The sequence below is a fragment of the Sorex fumeus genome, unplaced genomic scaffold (genome assembly GCF_029834395.1).
Source record: "Sorex fumeus unplaced genomic scaffold, SorFum_2.1 ptg000029l, whole genome shotgun sequence".
NCBI lineage: Eukaryota > Metazoa > Chordata > Mammalia > Eulipotyphla > Soricidae > Sorex > Sorex fumeus.
In genome coordinates this window covers 3,514,788-3,536,247 of record NW_026606086.1, presented here as the reverse complement: position 1 = coordinate 3,536,247, position 21,460 = coordinate 3,514,788, and the positions used below count along the sequence as shown (strand labels likewise).

General features: G+C 51.9%; 1 protein-coding gene across 1 annotated transcript in view; it reads right to left on the bottom strand.

Moving 5' to 3' along the window:
• Positions 1–977: 977 nt before the first annotated feature.
• LOC130024597 (CAP-Gly domain-containing linker protein 1-like) overlaps positions 978–21,460 on the bottom strand; it is a 38,520-nt gene continuing 18,037 nt past the window's right edge. Inside the window, 4 exon segments of the mRNA XM_056115305.1 lie at positions 978–998; positions 1,250–1,317; positions 1,950–2,076; positions 19,691–19,882. Coding sequence (XP_055971280.1) covers positions 978–998; positions 1,250–1,317; positions 1,950–2,076; positions 19,691–19,882 — 408 coding nt within the window.

Sequence of the window (21,460 nt, the reverse complement as noted above, 5' to 3'; positions counted from 1 at the left end):
GTTTGTTTTGCTTTTCAGGTCACACCCGGCGATCCTTAGGGGTTACTCCTGGCTTTGCACTCAGGAATCACTCCTGGCGGTGCTCAGGAAAACGTATGGGACGCTGGGAATCGAACCAGGGTCGGCTGCGTGCAAGGCAAACGCCCTACCCGCTGTGCTATTGCTCCAGCCCCTTTCTAGCTCTTTGGACCCCACATTTTCACTTTAAAGTCAGAATGCATGGGCCCACCTTAAGGAAGATAGATGACAGTGTACTGAAATAACTGAGTAAGAAAAGGAGGCCAACCACACCTCCTGACGTGCTATTGTCCAGATGTCTCCTTTGTTTTGTTTGCTTTCGCCCCCCCCCACTTCCTGTGCTCAGGGATCAGTGCTGGTGGGGCTCAGGGAACCCATATGGGTGCCGGGGATCGAGCCCAGGTGGGCACATGCAAGGCCAACTGCCTTTTTAATAAATTTCTTCCTTGGCAAATGAGTCACTTAGAAACACTGACCTGGAGAATTTCTCTTTTGTAATAATCCAGAACCTTCTGCTTGACCCCACTGTTGCACACCGACTGCAGGCAAATGAGCCTGAGCACCTTGATGAGTGGATGCTTCTGGGCGATGCAGTCCTCCATGTAACTGTTGACCTAGAGTCCTGGCAGATTCATGCGTGAGAGCCGGGTCTGGGCCTGCAGGCCTGGGCGTTCCCGGGCCCCTGAGAGGCCCAATCAAGGAGAGGCTGGAGATTGGCTCACACTCCTGCCCACACTCCCTGGACAACCTAAGCTCCAGGGGCTACGGGCGGCGGGTGCAACTGTCCCACTTGTCAGCGACACCTGAGCAGCATCAGTAAAGTAGCAGGGACTGTGGGGAATTTGGGTTCTTGCTTGCTGCAAATGAGAATGCGGGATTTATTGACAGGCAGACAGGAAAAGGGATCATATAATCCATGCTCTTAAATAATCCCTGATGGGCTTCAATAGTCTTGGGCTTCAGGGCTGGGTCTTGTTTCTCTGAGGACAGCAAACAGCAATGGAACACATGTGCGCGCACACACACACACACACACACACACACACACACACACACACCACCCCCGGTCAACAGAAACCTATCCCTTGGCAGAATCTCTTTCCGCACATTTTGCACTGCCCTGACAGGTATTTAGACCAGACACAGGAATCAAAGCGATTCCTTTCTTACCTCGAGTTCTGTTTGCCAATCTCGTTAACTATCGGCTAAAACGGTTTTAGTGTTCACGTACCTGATCAGTGTCTATTCCAGACATAAACTCCTGCTCCACGGTTAACTTATCAAAGAAGTCTTCAGACGCTGAAACATAATTAACACACGAGCAACTCAGAAGTGGGAGAAATGCTCTTTTCTCCCAAAGGCATGCAAAGTAGCAAGCAAGCACCAAGTTTAAGTCATCGCCAGGAAGACACATTCCAGAACAGAGAGGCTGACAGCCTGTGCCCCGAGGTGTGCCTAGGCACAGAGCCCCAGGGCCTGGGCCCTAGCAGCTTCCCCTTCACACTAATTAAAGCAATTTCCCAAGGGCATTTTACTTTGGTTACTTTGGGGGCCACTCCCGGTGGTGCTCAGGGATCACTCCTGGCAGGCTTCGGAGACCATATGGGACTCCGGGATCCAACCCGGGCCGGCTGTGTGCCAGGCACTGCAGTACCGCTCCAACTCCAGCTCCTCGCCACATCAGACTGAAACCAACCTCAGCAAGTATTGCCAGGTCTGGCGAAGCAGTGCTGGCGCCACCCAGAGCCTGGGAGAGTCCTGCTGCACCACCTGACCCCGCAGAACCCAACAGTCACACTCGGAACATTTCTGTGAGGACACAGCGGCTGGCACAGGGAACAATGCAAAAGTGAAACAGTAGCCGGGGCCCCCCAGAAGTAGCAGGGAGCCAGTGACACACCCTGAGCCTGAGCCCGGGACAGGGCACTCACTCGTCACGTCCCTGATGAGCTCGGCGATGGAGGTGTGGTTGGCCAGGGAGCTCCGTGTCGCCTGCATGTGGGGTAGCTGGGAGACAATCTGCTTGATGTCGCCCACTGTCTTGGCGTTGTGCCTTTCCTGAGGGAGGGGAGAAGGTCACGATAGTACTGGGGACAGCACTCAGGGCCTCGCACACCTGTGCGTGTGCTTGTGTGCGCGCGCACACACACACATATGCACATACACATACACGGGGCGTGCCCCAGTCACAGCCACAGCAGTGCTGGGAACGGCACCCAAGGCCACACACACACACACACACACACACACGCACGCACACACACACACACACACACACACACACAATGTGCCCCAGCCCCAGCCCTGGCTGCCAAGAGTGCATTTTTAAGAGTCTGGGTCTTTGGGTTGCCCAGGGCATGTTTGAATCACGTGCAAGGCAGTGCCCGGGTCTTCCTCCCGGCCTGGCACTCAGGGATCACTCCTGGCATGCACCGGGACCACATGGAAGGCTGGGGAGTGAGTCCAGGTCAGCTGCATCCAAGGTAAGCGCCTTACCTGCTGTGCTATCACTCCGGCTCCCCCAACTTAATTTTTAGTGTGAGAAATGGACACAAAACGAATTAGGCTATAACCAGATCCCACAGTCACAGGAAAATAGAAAAGGCAGGTTGGTGGGTCCAGGTACTGTGACAGCCACATCCTGCAGCACTGGGAGACCATGTGGACGGGAGGGAGCCCAGGGCCCACGCAGGCCACACCTGACACTGCATGGTCCCTGCCAGGGATGTGGAGCTCAGCAAACTGTGCCTTGAAGCCACAAAAGCTAACGCTCGTATAGCCTGAGACCTCAACAATAGCGGTCTAGGAGATGGGGGTCTGCGGCGGCGCGGGCGTCCCCCACGTGCCGGCAGGGGGCTGTCCCCGCTGCAGCGCCCCCGCCCCAGACTCACCCCGCACTCCCACGCCTGCTCGGGGGCGCCCTCCACTCCAGGTGGGAAAAACCCCAGACCACTGAGCCTCCTAGGACCCGCCGGCCACGGACTGCTGGTTGTAGGCCCTGAGGGTCCTCCCGGCCCCTGGGGCCTCGACTTCCCTTCCTGTGCCAGAAATCAACCCAGAGAGAGGCCAGTGCACAACTGCCCTAGAACCTACGCTCAACGGCTCCCAGGACTATTGCGGGGGGCGGGTCCCAGGCTTTGATGCTTGCAGAAGTTTAGTGAAATTTTACTGACTGTGAGGGAGAAAAGGTCTTTCTTGGGGGTGGGGGCAGAGGGAGAGGCCCAAATGCCGAGGTGCGTTTGCCTGGCACATGACCCAACCTGAGTTCAATCCTCGGCTTCCCATAGGGTCCCTGAGCTCCACCAAGAGTAATTCCTGAGTGCAGAGCCAGGAGTAAGCCCTGAGCACTGCCGGGTGTGGTCCAAAAAAGGGTGTTTGCCTTGCAAGCGGCCAACATGGCGACCCGAGTTCGATTCCTCTGCCTCTTGAGAGCCCGGCAAGCTACCGAGAGTATCTCGCCCACACAGCAAAGCCTGGCAAGCTACCCGTGACGTATCCTATTCGATATGCCAAACACAGTAACAATTGTCACAGTGGAGACGTTACTGGGCCCGCTCGAGCAAATCGATGAACAGTGTCAGTGACGGGGACTGTTGGGGCCACGCCTGGCGATGCTCAGGGGCCACTCCTGGCAGACCCTGGGGGACCTTATGGGGTGCCGGGATTTGAGCCCTAGTCTTCTGCACGCCAAGCAAGTGCCCTGTCTGCTGTAGTGTCTCTGGCTCCCACACACTTCTTTTAAAGAACCAAGAACATGGGGGCAGAGAGGCAGCACAGGGGTCTGCGCCACATGGTCCCCAAGCACTGCTGCAGCTGGGATGGCCCCCGCGATTCGCCCGCCCAGACTACAGCAGGGGCTGCAGGTGGGCCCCAGCCCAGAGGGCCCTGGTCACCAAGGTCTCTGTGACCCCCATGCGGAAGCAGAAGAGCCCCCAGCTCTGACCCCAGGGCCCCATTCCCCTCATCTCTCACCGTCCCGCTAGGGGCGCTGAGGGTGCCCCACCCACCGAACCAGGGCACAGGCCGCTGAGACTCAGCGCTCCCCGGGGGCTGTACAGACCCCCCAGACCCCCAGCAGAGCCGGGGCACAGCGCTGCCTCTGCTCCCTCGAGGGACCCTCCCGGGAAGCTGGGGGCGGGGGGATGAGGGCGCCCTGGCGTCATCTCCCCTGCACTGCCAGCTGGCCTTGCAAGGGCATGTCCCCCCCCCCCCGCCCCGCCCCAGCTCCTGGGAGCGGTCTCAGGGGGTCCTCGGGTTCCCCTGGCCATCGCCGGGTCCTGCCCAGTGAGGGACCAACCATCAGCCCCAGCAGGCCGGTGAGCGGCTCGCGGCGCCCTCTGCTGGCCACCGTGCGAACTGCACAGGTGCCGGGCCCTGCCTGGCGCGGGGGGTCCCGCCCACCGGCACCCAACAGCGCCTAGCTCAGGCCCGCGTCCCCGCGTCCCGGGGGTTCCCTGCTCGCCCCCCCTCGGGGGCCGGCCCGTGGCTGCGGAGCCGCAGGAAGTGGCGCTGCCCGCGCAGCGGTCCCTGGGGGGCCTCCGGCCGGATGCCCGAGCTCCGTGGCGCCAGGTGGGTTGGCGGGGGCCGGAGCAGGGCCGGCGACTCCCGGCGGGCGACCCCCAGCGCCCGTCTCCCCGACGCGGGGCGGACCCCAGCCCCCGGCGCCCAGCGAGGCGCACCCCGAGGCCATGTGACTGTCTTTCCTGGGGGGCAGCAGCGGGCGGGCCGCGGGGAGTGCAGGGCGCGCGAGTCCTGGGGCGTGGGCGCGGCCCCCCCCCCTCCTTCTCGGGGGTCTGAGTCCGGAGGCGTCTGTCCGAGGGAGCGGGCGGCGGGGGCGGCGGCGGCAGGACTAGACGGCGGCCTCGGCGTCTGGCCAGTGGAGCGGGGCGGGGCGGGCGGGGGCCCCTCGCATGCGGCGCGGGGTCCCGTCCGGCGGTGGCTTCGGGCTCAGGCTTTGGGCTCCGCGTCTTCCTCCTCGTGGGCGCCCGGCTCCGCGCGGCCAAGGAGATGGGGGTCAACGGAGGCCCGGGCGGCCCGCACGTGACGGCAGGGGGGGCTGTCCCCGCTGCAGCGTCCCCTGCCCGAGACTCACCACGCACCCCCACGCCTGCTGGGGGGGGTCGGCCTCCACTCCAGGTGGGGAAACGGGCTCAAAGGTATGCAGCGAAGCCTAGACGGCTCGGCTTCTTCTGACCCCGTGGTCGGGGGTCTCTCCTGCATCCCATTCTCCGTGGAGGAGAGGCCCGACCTCTGCCCGCCGTTCCGGGGGCGGGTCTGGCCAGGGGGCCACCATCCTCTCCCCACCGCGCTCTGCTGCTACTGCGGCTGGGCATGAACCTCCGGGAACCCCCAGCCCACTGAGTCTCCTTGGACCCTCCGGCCACGGACTGCTGGTCAAGGGCCCCGCGGGTCCTCACAGCCCCTGGGGCCTCGACTTCCCTTCCTGTGCCCGAAATCAACCCAGAGAGAGGCCAGTGCACAACTGCCCTAGAACCCACGCTCAACGGCTCCCAGGACTATTGCGGGGGGAGGGGCCCAGGCTTTGATGCTTGCAGAAGTTTAGTGAAATTTTACTGAGTATGAGGAAGAAAAAGTTTGCCTATGTGTACATGCCAGAACCCGCGTATCATTGTGTCCATTTGAATTTTAAGAAACAAGTTAATAACTTTGGGAGATGGAGAACAGAAAGAAAAAAGGAAAAAAGAACTTGTTGCACCCCCACCCCACCCCCCAAAAAAAGAATTCTTTGAAACACCTAATCCCAGGTTGAAGTGCTATTTCTTGAATAAATTATTACCAAGCAATGACAACAATTAAAACACACACAAAAGGACGTGTGGGGGGTAGCACAGGGTGGGGACGGACGTTCAGTCAAGACTGGGCAATGCCACAGCCTGGAAAGGACGTGAGAGGGGACAGAAGTGTGGCTCGTGGGATGCATATTGGGAGAGAGACAGAGGTGCGTGTGAAGTGGGGGATCTCATTAAAGTCTGGGGTCCAGGACAGCAGTGGATGTTCGTGTCCTACTCAGTGCTTCGAATCTGTGTGCCTTGGGGATGGAGGGAATGTGCACCCCTGGGAGAAGCTGGGAGGGCCACTGGGTATTCCCTCCAACCCACCTTGCGGCACTGGGTCATGCATGTTTAGATCACATGCTCTGGGCCATAGCACCAGTGATGCGGGCAGGTGACACATTGAATGAGGCGTAACTTACAGCAACAAGCCGAGTCTCCCTGGTCCCCGGGTGAGTGGGTGAACGAAGAGCATGTTCCGAGTGTCAGATGCCTCCGAAAACTGACAGAAGGAATCGGAGACTGAGGCCCACGTTAGAAATGGCAGAATGTATGTCTCGTTAGTGAGACCCAAGATACCCGCACACACATTACAGAATTCTCATGGGTTTACGGCAAACGGGAATTCTCACAGAGATGAAAAGAGAAGTGTGTATTTATCTCAGTGCGTGGCTCACACTTACACTCCAGATCATTAAATAGAAAGCAAAGAATCTGAGACTAACAGATCTCCTGAATTCAACACCCAAGGGCTGGAAATACACCGGAAAGGGTGGACTTCTGTGCTGTTAAGCTATTACATGAGCAACACCTCGCTAGGAATAGGATCTTGTTTAGGTGGAAATAAGAGCGTTTTAGTGGAAAGGAAATCTCTGATGCGACCCTGTGGGTCAGGAATCTTGACTTTCCTATGGCATGTGTTTGGGGCTGGGCTGGGGTCTACGCTTCACAGACAGGAGAGCTGGGTTGGTCCCCAGCACTGCATGGTCTCTGGAGGCAGGAATGACTGAAGAGCACTGTGTCCCCAAAGCAAAACAAAACAAACTTACTTGGTAACTGATCCCACCATAAGATTATTTTAAGAGTTCCTTGCTCTAAATCTTAAAGCATATTATTATCTCATTCTTTCTTTGGACAAACTGGCAGGCTACCGAATGTAAGCTGCCCACATGGCAGAGTCTGGCAAACTCCCCGTGGCTTACCCAATATGCCAAATACCAGTAACAATGATGAGGCTCATTCTACTAACCCTGAAAGAGCCTTGAATATGGCACTTTTTAAAAAATTCTCAGGTCTAGGACAAAGGAGACATTACTGGGGCCTGTTCGAGGCAATCGACGAACAACAAGATGGTTGTGATCGTGATCGTGAGCAGATTCCGATTTTTTTTGGGGGGAGGGGGTCATACGGAGAGATCTCAGGGGATCCTCCTGGTTCTGCACTCAGGAATTACTCCTGGCAGTGCTTGGGGGACCATATGGGATGCCAAGGATCGAACCCAAGTTGGCCGGGTGCAAGACAAACGCTCTCCACGCTGGAATGTCGCTCCAGTCCCAGACTCCCATTCTTTGGTCAGGACTATCCAACTAGCCTGAGCCATCAGCTCTGAGGCAGGAGGGGACGGCAGATTCCTTGGCGTGTTCCTGACACAAGCCTGGAACATTGCACAATCACCTGGCAGCCTTTCCTCGAGTGGGCACGTGTGGCGACCACTACATGGACACGGCCAAACAGACCCCGGCAGCTGCTCCTGCTGACCAGTCCTCACGGCTAATTCCTTTGGTCTCTTCTCAGCTCTGACTTCTACCGTGCAATCCACAAGTGACTGGAGGACATCGGGCCTCTTTACCGATGCCTGAGTCACAAATACGCTTTAGATTTGGTGTCATGAGGAACAGCAGAGGGAGGAGAGCCGGAAGGGAGGTGTCCGGGGCCAGAAACCTTTCCCAAGGGATCACACTACCCAGATTCTTTCCTTACGACTTTCATAAGAAATAAATCTCAGTCATGATGCAAATGCCTTAAAGTGTTACTGGGCAGCCTTTCAAAATGCAAAAAACAAGAACCAAATATTAGACACTAAAAAATATATGATATTTATTATAACGTTGATAGTTTCTTTAGTCTTTCCATCAACGACACACAGATAGAGCAAAGGAAGCAGGAGTGGGAGGAAAAAGAGAGGGTGAGGTGAGCACGGCAGCGCGTGAGCGCGGAGACAGCCAGACATCAGCACCCACAGTGAGCTCAGGACCATGGAGGCTGCCTCCCGGCCCCGCAGAGTTCCTGACCAAAGCCAGAGCCTGACATTCTGGTTCTGGTATCTGTCCCTGGCCGTCAGGGAAGTGGGGGACTCTGAACAGGACTTTCCCCACCCCCCAGCCATCCTCTCTGGGCTTTAGCAGTGGTCTGAGCAGGGCAGGACTGGCCCTGCCTTCCGCAGCTGGACCTGTTTTGAACCTGTCTGAAAACCCAACTTGGAGACAATCTCCCGAAAGAAATGCTGACTTTCACAAAGTGCAGAGACACACCTTTGGCACACATCGCGTGCAGCTAAGCTGGAGATAACAACAGTCTGGGGAAAAACCGCAGCAAACACAGGGATTGGGTGAGTGTAGCCGACGACCTCGCTCAGAGGCAGCAGTTCTGCGCCTACATGTGGGAGCCCAGGATGGAGAGAGCCTCCGCCATCAGGACTGCACGCCAACAAGGCCCTTGGGGGCAGGCAGCGGTTTCTGCATGAACCCAGGGAAACTGCACCTAAACCCTTCTAGGCTTTCAACCTGAGAGCAGAGCAAATTCCTTTTAGCACTTTATGTACCATCACACTCAGACCTACATCTGAATCCTTTACAATCTCTACCTGGCGATGAAGATCCTGGGATTAGCTACAATTGAGTTGTCTTCAGATTTCTGAATCAGACACAACTTGCCATGATTAACGAGAAGAAACAGTTCAATATTTGTTTTAAAATTTTTTAATAGTTTTAAAATTTATTACTCCCACAAAATAAAATAAAGTCATCATTTGTTCCTTAGATTCACTGAAAGTTTTTTTCCTTCGGGGTGGATGGGTGCACACATGGCCATGCTCAGGGTTTACCCTGGCTCTGGGCTCAGGGTACCACATGGGGTGCCAGGGATTGAACCCAGCTCAGCTGTGTACAAGACAAGATAGTACCGGTTCTACGACTTCCCCGGCCCCTGAAAGAGTGACTTTCCATAGATGGCTGCATAAACATTCCTGGGACATAGGGGGAGAAGGGGAACAGAGGTGATGAGACAGCAGAGGGAAATGGAAAAGTGGTTAAATGGGTCATTTGATTTTAGAATTTATTTATGTATTTATTTTTGCCGGGGGTCACGCCCAGCGATGCACAGGGTTACTCCTGGCTCTGCACTCAGGAATTACTCCTGGTGTTGCTCAGGAGACCATATGGGATGCTGGGAATCGAACCCGGGTCGGCCGCGTGCAAGGCCCTACCCCTCCGTGCTACCGCTCCAGCACTAAGTTGCATGCCAAGACGAGTGTCTTAAAAAAACAAAACCAAAATGAAACAAAAAACTGCTTCCCGTTCTAACGGATGGTTCCTCCTCAAGCCAGGGGCGCCAGCCTTGATTCTGGCGGGCTGTGCGTTGTGGGGAGCGCGGGAGAGGATGGGACTCTGGTGTCTGTGTGCCCCCAACTTGGGAGTTGTCTCCTGCAAATAGCACCAGGGATGAACCGACCATTTGGGACCAGCTGTGGGGGCTGGGAGGATGAGCGGATGGAAGGACCTGAGATGGGAGGCAACCGTGGACACGCAGCAGACCCCGACAATCGCCACTCAAGAGTACAGAGGAGGGGGTCTCCCCGCAACCAGAACAGATGGTGGGGGTGGGGCGGGGGTGCGCTGTGTCACAGGGAATTACAGCACAGTAGATTTCATGGGAAACGCATTTCCCTTCCTTGTGTCCTCCATCTTCGGCAGCCTGGCAGTGGGCTGGCCTTGGGGATACTCCTGGCTCCTTGCTGGGGGCTGGGTGGAAGGAGGGAACTCTGCCTCCTGCAAAGCCTGTGCTCCCTGTGGCCCCAGACTTCAGAGCAAAGCTCAGGTATGCTTAGGCCCATCTGCCTTTTTCTTTTCTTTTGTTTTGGGGCCACACCTGGTGATGTGAGGGGCTTACTCCTGGCATTGTGCTCAAGGATCACTCCTGGCGGGGGGAGGGTCCACCTGGGATTCCAGGGATCGACACTGGGTTGGCCTCCAACAAGGGAAGTTCCCTGCCTGCTGTGCTATCCTGCAATTCCCCTATTTGTCCTTTTCATTCTGACTTTCGTTTGCATTTCTGCAGGAAGTTCAAATTCTGGGCTTATCTGCTCCACCTCAGTTCAAGATTTTTTCCATTCTGTTGAATTATGTCTTTTTCTCCTGATACTCTGGTTGAAGTTTTTGTTCTCCTTAGTCATAACAGTAAATGTAGAAAACGAATCTGTAACAAGATAGTTCTTTTTTGTGGCACATTTGGCGGTATTTGGGGCTTACTCCTGGCTCTGTGCTCAGAGAGCACTCCTGGCGGTGCTCGGGGGACCATACAGAGTGCGGGAATCAAACGTGAGTCAGACAAAAAGCAAGGCAAGACCCTCCCACTGTGATATTGATGTCGGTGAGTCCCACGGGTGACTTATGTGAAGCGGGGAGGAGAAAGACGGTCACTTTCTCCCCAGCCGCCTCGTCCACCCGGGACCCAGTATTACTGGGTTCTTGTCTCACCTCGCAGAAAGGAATTTCAGGAGTTGACAAGCAGTGAAACAAATAGATTTTATCTGGAGGATTTTTGGAGAGGGAGAGAAAGGGATAAGCAGATAAGCGGGGGAATGGAGAGTAAGAGAGAGAGAGTATAGGGTCCAGAGAGAACGCGGGCTTCTCCGAGGGTAGAGAGAGCCCCTGCACACATCCCAGCATTAGACACGAAAGCATGAAAGTAAACATCTCAAGAGGGGAGATGCGGGTGACACATGTGCTCGGGCACCACATGAGCTGGGCCACGTGGGCGCAAGCAGCACATGGGCTCCTTTGTTCAAGGTGGCCTTTATAGGGTTTCTCCAACCTGCCCCCACCTGAGGCTTCTTCCCAGGTAAAAGTCTGTTGCTAAGGAGGTTACCAGGGAGGTCCAAAAAGAGGAATTTCATGGGGAGGCCTATATCCTCAGGGTCTGCGGATGGTCTTATCGGGCCTTTGCTTTCTGTATCCACAAGGTGGCTCATTCCTAGAAATCTTCTTCCATGAAACTTTGTTTCATTGCAAAGGGCCTTTCCCTATCTACCTGCCTACATCACAACCATTATTGACTTACTGGTCCCTACTCTATCCTAAGTATCCTCTGTGCCCTACACTTGTGTTTTTTTCCAACCATTGACATGGCCTCCTGGTCCCCATTTTCCTAGCCTTGGATATCAATCTCATGTGTGTGTGTGTGTGTGTGTGTGTGTGTGTGTGTGTGTGTATTATGGGCTGGAGCCATAGCACAGTGGGTAGGGCGTTTGCCTTGCATGCAGCCAACATGGCCGACCCGAGTTCGATTCCTCCGCCCCTCTCAGAGAGCCTGGCATGCTACCGAGAGTATCTCGCCCGCAAGGCAAAGCCTGGCAAGCTAACTGTGACATATTCAATATGCCAAACACAGTAACAACAAGTCTCACGATGGAGACATTACTGGGCCCGCTCGAGCAAATCGGTAAACAACGGGAGGACCGTGACCATATATATTATATTCCACAAAATGGGTGCTTACTTATATTTGTGAAGGGACTTGGGAATCATATCCAGCAGTGCTGAGGCTCCTCCGGGCTCTGCTCAGGCATCACTCCTGGAGGGGATACTGGGGACCCTATGAAGTGCCAGGGAAAGGAATCTGGGTTTGCTGCTTGCTAGGCATCAGCCTTGCCCCAGGGCTCTCTCTCCAATCTAGAGTTTACTGACTTACAACCTAGTATTACAGAATATTCACAGTACGATGTAATATTTGGATATCCTGAAAAGTAACCATGATTCATGTATAGACCGTTTGGATTCCCTACCATAGATTCTAAAGTCAAGGACTGCTATTGGGTATTATGTAGGCTAAAAGTAACAGTCTTGCTCAAGCTCTTTCTCTAGAAAAATCAACCTGAGGAGACGTGCGTCAAACGTACAGGAGTTGGTGCTTATAAACATCTTTGAATCTGTTAATTTGGGTTAATGATATAGCAACTTCCAGTTTCTTTCCCAGACTTTATGGATTGATGGTGTTTGTACTGTATGGTGTCTTTTTAGTTTCATCTCGTGAAATCGCTATGGAGAATCACTGAAGGTATTCATTTTAGGCTACGTTGAATTGGAAGCTTTGCAATAATACAAAAAAGGTTTTATTTGTTTTGGGTTTTTTATTTTTTTGCTTTTTGAGTCACACCTGGTGGTGCACAGGGGTTACTCCTGGCTCTTCACTCAAGAATTACTCCTGGCGGTGCTCAGGGGATCCTGTGGGATGCTGGGAATTGAATCCGGGTCTGCTGCGTGCAAGGCAAACGCCCTACCCACTGTGCTATTTCTCCAGCCCCCTGTTTTGGCTTTTTTTTTTACCTTTAAACCTCACCAGTGGTTCTTTTTTTTTCATTTTTTATAATTTTATTTATTGAATCACCATGAGACCAGTTACAAAACTTTCGGGTTTAAGTCTTGGTCATACAATGAAACACCATACCTTCACCAGTACCCATTCTCCACCACCAAAAACCCTAGTATACCCCCATCCCACACCCTCTCCTTACCTGTGGAGGAAATGATTTCCACATTACTCTCTCTCTACTTTGATTACATTCAAAATTTTGACACGGGACCCACCATTATTATTTTGGATTTTACCCCAACACTCAGATCTCCTGAAAAGGCAACAGTAGACAATTTGTTTTCTATTCCTGGTTTTAAATAACATATGATGTCATGTGGCTGCAGTAGTGGTTGCGAGATTTTGGAATTCCAAAATTTTAACAATTAAATCTGGAGGGATTTCTTGCCAAAACCTGCTGGGTTCCGAGATTTGTTCCTGAGTCTCTGGGATCATGGCCGTTAAGCAACTTGATCAAAGCCAGAAAGGCCGTTAGTGGGCGGTGACTAGAGGTCTTGTTGGGATGGGGAGGAAAGGGCTGGTCCCACCTCCATCCCGTGAGGCCCCACGTGTCTCATCACTGAGGGCCCAAACCTGACTGTCCAATGGCCTCTGGAGGATGGCGGCCACCGAGCCACCAAGGGGGAGCAAGTGAAGGGACAGCACCCTTTCCTCCCTGGAATGGCCCAGCGACAGTAACCTACTGCAGGGTCTGGATGCATTTCTGCCAAAAGCCACTGGATTCCGAGATTTGTTTCTGAGTCTCTGGGATCATGGCTGTTAAGTAGCTTAATCAGGAGCCAGAGAGGCCATTCGTGGGTGGTGACTTGGGGTCTTGTTGAGACTGGGAGAAAAAGGCCGGCTCCACCCCCATCCCATGAGGCCCCACGTATCTGGTCACTGTGGGCCCAAACCTGACTGTCCGGTGGCCTCTGGCGGATGGTGGCCACTGAGCCGCCAAGGGGGAGCAGGTGCAGGGACAGCACACTTTCTCCCCTCCGGTGGCCCAGCAACAGTAACCTATTGTGCGGTCCTGACGCATTTCTGCCAAAAGCTGCTGAGTTTCGAGATTTGTTTCTGAGTCTCTGGGATCATGGCTGTTAAACAGCTTGATCAGAAGCCAGAGAGGCCGTTTGTGGGTGACGACTTGGGATCTCGTTGGAGAGGAAAGGGCCAGTTCCACCCCCATCCCATGAGGCCCTATGTGTCTCGTCACTGTGGGCCCAAACCTGATTGTCCAGTGGCCTCTGGAAGATGGCGGCCAGCAGGCTGCCAGGGGGAACAGGCCAAGGCACAAAATCTATTCCCACCTGGAGTGGTCCAGCACCTGTAACTTACTGCAGGGACTCGACACATTTCTGCCAAAAACCGTTGGGTTTCGAGGTTTGTTTCTGAGTGTCTGGTATCATGGCCGTTAAGCAGTTCAATCAGGAACCAGAGAGGCGATGCCTCCAAATATATAGCTGAACTGGAGATGGTTTGTGGGTGTGTCTCCCACATACCTAACTTTTGCCTGTTTACTTTCTTGGTAAACTCTGCCCCAAGTTTTTGGGGTCTGACCCAAGGCACGGCAGCAATTTGGGGGTACCTGGAAGTCTGAAGGTGCCATCAGGCTGGGTGTTAGTCTCCTATTTTGTTACTTAATGCTCCCCAGATGAATGCAATCTTTCTATGTCTGTCTCTCTCTTTCTGCCTCATTTCGCTTAGCATGATATTTTCCATGTAGTACCACTTGTATGTAAAGTTCATGATTTCATCTTTTCTAACAGCTACATAGTACTCCATTGTGTAGATGTACCAAAGTTTCTTTAACCAGTCATCTGTTCTCAGGCACTCAGGTTTTTTCCAGATTCTGGCTATTGTAAACAGTGCTGCAATGAACAAACAAGTGCAGATGTCACTTCGAGTATACATTTTGGCCTCTCTGGGATATATTCCCAGGAGTGGTATTGCTGGGTCAAATAGGAGCTCAATTTCTAATTTTTTGAGAATCGACCATACTGTTTTACAAAAGGGCTGAACCAGCCGGCATTCCCACCAGCAGTGAAGGAGGGTCCCTTTCTCGCCGCATCTGCGCCAACTCTGGTTGCTTTTGTTCTTTTGGATGTGGGCCATTCTGTGTGGTGTGAGATGATATCTCATTGTGGTTTTGATCTGCATCACCCTGATGATTAATGATGTAGAGCATTTTCTCATGTGCCTTTTAGTCACTTAGATTTCTTCTTTGAGAAAGTTTCTGTTCATTTCGACGCCCCATTTTTGATGTGGTTCGATGTTTTCTTCTTGTGGAGTTCAACCAGTACTTTGTATATCCTTGATATCAACCCTTTGTTGGATGTCTATTGGGTGAATATCCTTTCCCATTCTGTAGACTGTCTTTGTACTTTGGTTACTGTTTCTTTTGAGGTGCAGAAGCTTCTTAGTTTAAAGTAGTCCCATTTATCTATCTCTGTTTTCACTTGCTTGACCAGTGGCATGACATCTTTGAAGATACCATTCGCTTCGATGTCATGGAGGGTTTTGCCAACCTTGTCTTCAATGTACCTTATGCCATTCTGACAATACTTCTGGATTCCCGTCTGATGTTGAGATCTTTAATCCATTTTGATCTTACTTTTGTACATGGTGTTAGGCAGAGATCTGAGCCCACTGTTTTGCATGTAGCTGTCCAGTTTTGCCAGCACAATTTGTTAAAGAGGCTTTCCTTGCTCCACTTCACATTTCTTGCTCCCTTCTCAAAGATTAGATGATCATATGTTTGGGGGAAGCTGTCAGTATATTCAACTCTGTTCCACTGGTCTGCAGCCCTGCCTTTGTTCCAGTACCATGCTGTTTTAATTGTTACTGCTTTGTAGTAGAGTTTGAAGTTAAAGAGGTTGATTCCTTCCATTTTCTTTTTCCCAAGAATTGCTTTAGCTATTCTTCGGGGCTTATTGTTCCAACGAATTTCAGGAGTGTTTGCTACATTTTTGGTTGAAAAATGTCATGAGTATCGTTATAGGGATCACACTGAATTTGTACAATGCTTTGGGAAGTATTGCCATTCTGACAATGTTAATTCTCCCGATCCATGAGCAGGGGATATCTTTCCATTTTCTCATGTCCTCTTTTATTTCATGAAGTAGCGTTTTGTAGTTTTCTTTGTGCAGGTCCTTTACTTCCTTAGTTAAGCTGATTCCTAGGTACTTGATTTGCTGGGTCACAATTGTGAACGGGATTGTTTTTTTTCATGTCACTTTCTTCTCTCTCATAATTTGCATATAGGAAAGCCATGGACTTTTGGGTATTGATTTTATAGCCTTCAACTTTACTATACAAGTCTAGTAAGGAGTTTTCTAGGAGTTTCTTAGTAGAGGTTTTAGGATTCTCTAAGTATAGTATCATATCATCTGCGAATAGTGAGAGCTTGATTTCTTCCGTTCCTACCTGAATGCTCTTAATATCTTTTTCTTGCCTAACCGCCATTGCAGTACTATTTTGAAAAGCAGTGGAGAGTGTGGGCATCCTTGTCTCCTCCCTGATCTTAGTGGGAAGGCTCTCAGTTTTTCCCCATTGAGGATGATGCTTGCTGTAGGCTTGTGGTAAATGGCTTTAACTATATTGAGGAAAGTCCCCTCTATCCCCATTTTGGAGAGGGTTTTCATCATAAATGCCAAGAATTACTCCTGGCAGTGCACAGGAGACTCTATGGGATGCTGGGAATCAAACCTGGGTCAGCTGCATGCACAGGAAATGCCCTACCAACTGTGCTATCACTCCAGCCCAAAACTATATTATTTGTAATATATTTGTTTGGATGATAGTTCTATGATTCACAACACTGTTCTTGGTGCTTTTGCGGACACATAATTCCAACACCACACATATCACCATTGATTTTCTATAGCATTAGTGTTGCGGGAAAGAATTTACAAGGGACTTGGCCCGACCTCCCAGCTCTGGGAGCTGCGGGGCCCAGAGTGGAGAGAGGGGTTACTCTTGGCAGGAAAAGAAAGGCAGGCCTAAGTCTGACCAGGAATGCTGCCTTCCCTCCCAGAAAAGAATTTCAGAAAGAGACAAATAGTGAAGTCAAAAAGTTTTAACTTAGAGTTAAAGGGGAGAGAGAAAGAGAGGAGAGAAGAGAGAGAGAAAGAGAGAGAGAGAAAGTGAATGAGAGAGAGATGCATTCAAGAGAGAACTTGGGCTTTTTTAGTCAGCCACCCTATATTACCCACCCCATCCCCCCCACACACACAGTATTGGGGGCACGATACTGGCCTTGCGGAATGATTGTATAGGTGTGGGATTTTCAAACCACCATGTGTGGGATTTTCACCCTAGATTTAAAAAATACCTTGGTATTGTTGTTTTGTTTTGTTTAATTTTCAGTTTGCTTGTTTTTGTTTTGGGACCACACCCAGTGGTACTCAGTATTTACTTCTGACTCTACACTCAGGAATCTTTCCTAGTGGGGCTCGGATGACCACTTGGGATCGGACTGGGGTCGGCCCTGTGCAAGGAAGGGCCCTCCCGCTGTGCTATAGCTTGGGCCCCAACATTTGAAACTTTCGATGGTCCATCTTCATTTCCTATCACATTCTTCTGCTGTATCTTCTTTCCAAAAACGGGTCCAGCCTTTACTGGACCTGGGCTGGTGCCAGTTAGAGTCTTATCAGGCCTTAGTTCCTGTGTCCACAAAGTGGGTCCAGCCATAATATGTTTTTCTACTTTAGAGTTGGAGAAAGAGTCACTTCTTCAAACCCCATCTTGGTTTCATTACTTCCCAAGAAGTCATTGCCCAGGGTTCCTGCTGACAATCTATCTACTACTTCATTTTGTTTCCACTTGGGGTGTGGAGGGGGCCATACTTGACAACACAGTGCTCAAGAGTTATTTTTCATTCTGTGCTCAAGGATTGCTCCTGGTGATGCCCAGGGAGCCACACGAGGCGTGGGGGATGAACCTGGGATTGGGCCCACATAAGGCAAGAACCTTAAGCCCTGTTCTGTCTCTCCAGCCTACATATGACTTCCTTGGTGCAAAAGTTACTTGAGGTCCTAGAAGTTCTGAAAAATCTTTGGGAGCTAGAGAGACAGTACATTCAGTAAGGTGATGGCCTTAAAACATCAATTGGGTTCTATCCCCAGGTCCTCTGACCCCTGCCACGAGTGCTCACTCCCCTCCCCCCAATAAAAAAGAAGAAGAAACTTTTACCACTCCTCAACTACAGCCAAGAATAAAAATTACCCCAGATTTGGACTTTTTACAATGACCTATCAAAGTTACTTGAGGTCCTAGAAGAAAACAATCTATTTGACAGAGCAAACATATTTGGTCTTGTTTTTGTTTTGTTTTGTTTGGGAGGGTGTGCTCAGGGATCACTCCTGGCAGGAATCAGGGACCACATATGATTCAGGGGATAGAACCAGGGTCAGCTGCGTGCAAAGCAAGAGTCCTGCCTTCTGTAATTCTCTCTGGCTCTTGCTGTTCTTTTAGACATAAACAGTTCCACAGACTTCCAAGCCCAGATCATGTTTCCCTGAGACTCTGGAAAAATGCAGCAAACCAGCAACAAACCAACAGGAGCCTAGTGCCACCGATGAAAGCCCACTTTCCCTCTATCGCCGCCAACATCGGAAACTGCTGCTTCTTTGCAATGATAGCTGAGTCTCACCTCTCCTTAGAACCAGATAAGTGTATTGAGAGATGGGGGTGTGTGGCTTCATCGTAGAGCACATACCGGCATGGGTCCAATCCCCTGAGGTTGATACCAACCACAGCCTCCAATTCCTCAGACCCTTCCCCCAAATCACCAAATAAACCCCAATGCTTTCTCTCCTTTCTAATACTGACATACACCCCCCCCGCAGCTCCCAGTGGTGTGGCCAGAATATGTGGCCACCCCCAGCAGTCCTTCGTGGCTGCTCCCAACTTAGTGCTCAAGCACTGCTGCCGGCTATTCTCCGGGACCATGAATACTGGGAAGCAAGCCTGCACCCCAACCTGTTTAGCTAATTCCCTGATACCGTGATTTATAGTACAAAATCGTATTCTTTATTTACCCTTATTCCTAGCACAGGGAACCCCAGCAAGGGCTTTTTCTAATTTATCTTTGCTTCTTTTGTTGTCTGATTGGTTTCCGTGGGGAGGGAGTTTGGGGCACACCAGCCATGCTCAAGGCTACTTCTGGCTCTGTACTCAGGGTCACCAGCAAGACAAGCACCTTCACCCAATACTATCTCTCCAGCCCTGGGAAGTTTTCTTGGTTCTGTGAAGGAAGCACTTTTGGGAAATTCGCTAAATCACTCAGGTTGTGAAGGTCATTTGTCAAGGGAAACCAAAGTAAACAAAGGTTGCATCTTCCAGACCTCCCTGGATTTGCCCAGGGCTTGACCCAATAATTCACCAAGGGCCAATGTACTGAAGCTCCAGAACACTCAGACTGTCTGGTCTGAGAGAGCCTCTGAGCTGGGGGACGCATGGAGACTTGAGAGGATGGAAAGTAGCTGAGCCAGAACAGGGCAGGGCTCAGACGGCTTCCCTTCCTAGGTTCTGCTGCAACCCTTCAGCTGACTCTTAACCCCTAATCTTCAAGACGCTTCTGCAGAGCCTGGACCCAGAGCATGGTACAGCGAGGAGGGTTGCCTTGCATGCGGCCAACCCTGGTTTGATTTCCAGCATCCATAGGGTCCCCTGAGCACCGCTGGGAGTAATTCTTGAGTGCGGAGCCAGGAAGAACCCCCGAGCTGGGCAGTTTTGACCAAAAAAGAAAAAAATACAAAAACAATATCCAAAGAACCCTTCCTAAGGAAGGAAGAACCATAGTAGGAAGGTTCTGGAGAGAGCATATTGGGTAGAGGGTTTCCCTTGCACGAGACTGTCTGGAGCTAGAGCCCCATCATCCCACAGGTGTGCCCTAAGCCTTCCAGGAGCGACTTCTGAATGCAGAGTCAGGATTAAATCCTCCGACTGTGCTATCGTTCCGGCCCCATGTTTCTAAGAGTATAAATGATTGTTGAAAGAGTCTACGACAACCACGGTGAGCTTTGGGCAGGTGGGGCGCTGTGGACAGTCACAGAGAGTGTCACTGTTACTCCTGGTATCTATGAGCCCAAAGACACGGAAGAGTCCTTCCATCCTGTGTCTCCTCCTTTCAGGTCCATAATGTCACTATGGTTCCCGTAGGTGCAAGCAGGGGTGGGCTCAGCGACTGCACCCATGGGAGGCAGGCTGGGTGGGTTTGCAGGCACACACGCAACTCACAGACCTCCCACCTTGAACGCATGCTCCATACTGCGATACCAAAGACGGCCAGCAGGGGGCGGGCCCACCACGGCAAAGGGCCACACGCGCTCCAGACTGCAATACCGCAGACGGCCAGCAGAGGGTGGGCGCACCGCGGCAAAGAGACCACACGGGCTCCGAACTGCGATATCGCAGACGGCCAGCAGGGAATGGGTGAACCGCTGCGTAGGGGCCCGAGGCATCCAAACAGGCCTGTGGGGTCCCAGGCATCTTCCATCCGAGCGATGTCCATCGGGGTTAGAATCGATTTACTGCGGGGAGGGCGCTTGTCTTGCACGAGGCCCACCAGGATCCACCGCCCCCCCCCCATCCGGCACCCTAAGGACGCCCCAAGGGGACTTGGGAGTGACCTGAGCGCAGAGCCAGGGGTTGGACCCGAGATCCAGGGTGTGCACGTCAAACAAAATATTTTGAAAAAAACAAGATGGGAGGAGTGGGCAAGCTAAATAGATAAAGGTGGGGGGCAGGGGTGTAACTGGGCGGCGGAGCACCGGCCTTGCAGGTCTGAGTCCACGGATTTGATTCCAAGCTCCTGGATCAGGCACCAGAGTCACCCACCCCGCCCCCGGAACTCACAGTTTTAACTGGGAGGAGGGCTGCGGGAGGCAGGCGGGGCAGGAGGCTGAGAGATGCAGGAGGAGCAGGAGCGCAGCCTTCCTCACAGGCCACAGAACCACGCCCCCAGCAACCCAGAGTCGTGCCCTGAGCACTGCAGGTGGGAACAAAAGGAAAGAAGCCGTTGGATACTGTGTATCCGACCCTGACTAGCCTCAGGCTCCCTTCTTATTTTATGTCACTGTCAATGTCCTCTCATTGTTCATCAATTTATCAATTTTGCTCAGTAACATTGTGAGACTTGTTACTGTATTTGGCATAACGAATACATCACAGGTAGCTTGCCAGGCTTTGCCATGCAGGTGACATACTCTAGGTAGCTTGCCAGGCTCTCCGAGAGGGGCGGAAGAATCAAACTCTAGTTGGCCGTGTAGGAAGCGTGCAGGGCAAACGCCCTACCCTCTGTGCTATGTATGTAACTTTTGCCTGTTTACTTTCTTGGTAAACTCTGCCCCACGTTTTTGGGGTATGACCCAAGGCATGGCAGCAATTTGGGGGTACCTGGAAGTCTGAAGGCGCCATCAGGCTGCTGATGCACTCACCTCACAGCTACAGACTGACCTGCTGGTGGCACCATACCCCCAACCCAGTGCTTCTTACAGTTTACTCTTGCCTCTGCACTTAGAGACTGCTCCTACCAGGGCACAGATGACTGGATGAGATTCCTGCGATTGAACCCAGATCAGCCACATGCAAGGTAAGAACCCTACTCACTGTACTACCTCTTTAGCCCAAGATAAACACTTTTAAGAAAATGGTATACAGGCACAGAGCAATAGTTCAGCTGGTAGGGCATGTGCTTTGGCCAATCTGGCTTCAATCCCTGACGTTCTGTATGGTCTGCCCAAGCACTGTCAGGAGTGATTCCTGAGTGCAGAGCCATGAATAAGCCCTAAGACATCACCAGGTGTGGCACAAACATAAAGAAACAAAAAGAAATTGGTGTATCAGAATTCCATTGTAGAAACTCTTTGACTTATTTGACTCTATAGTTCTTGATTGCTAGCCAAAAATCTTTTATAAATAAACCGGAGAATAATCAGTTATCACTGGCAAAAAGGAAATAATTTTATTCAAGTAGATAAAGAACATTGTTTGCTCAAATTTTAATACTGCTTAACATA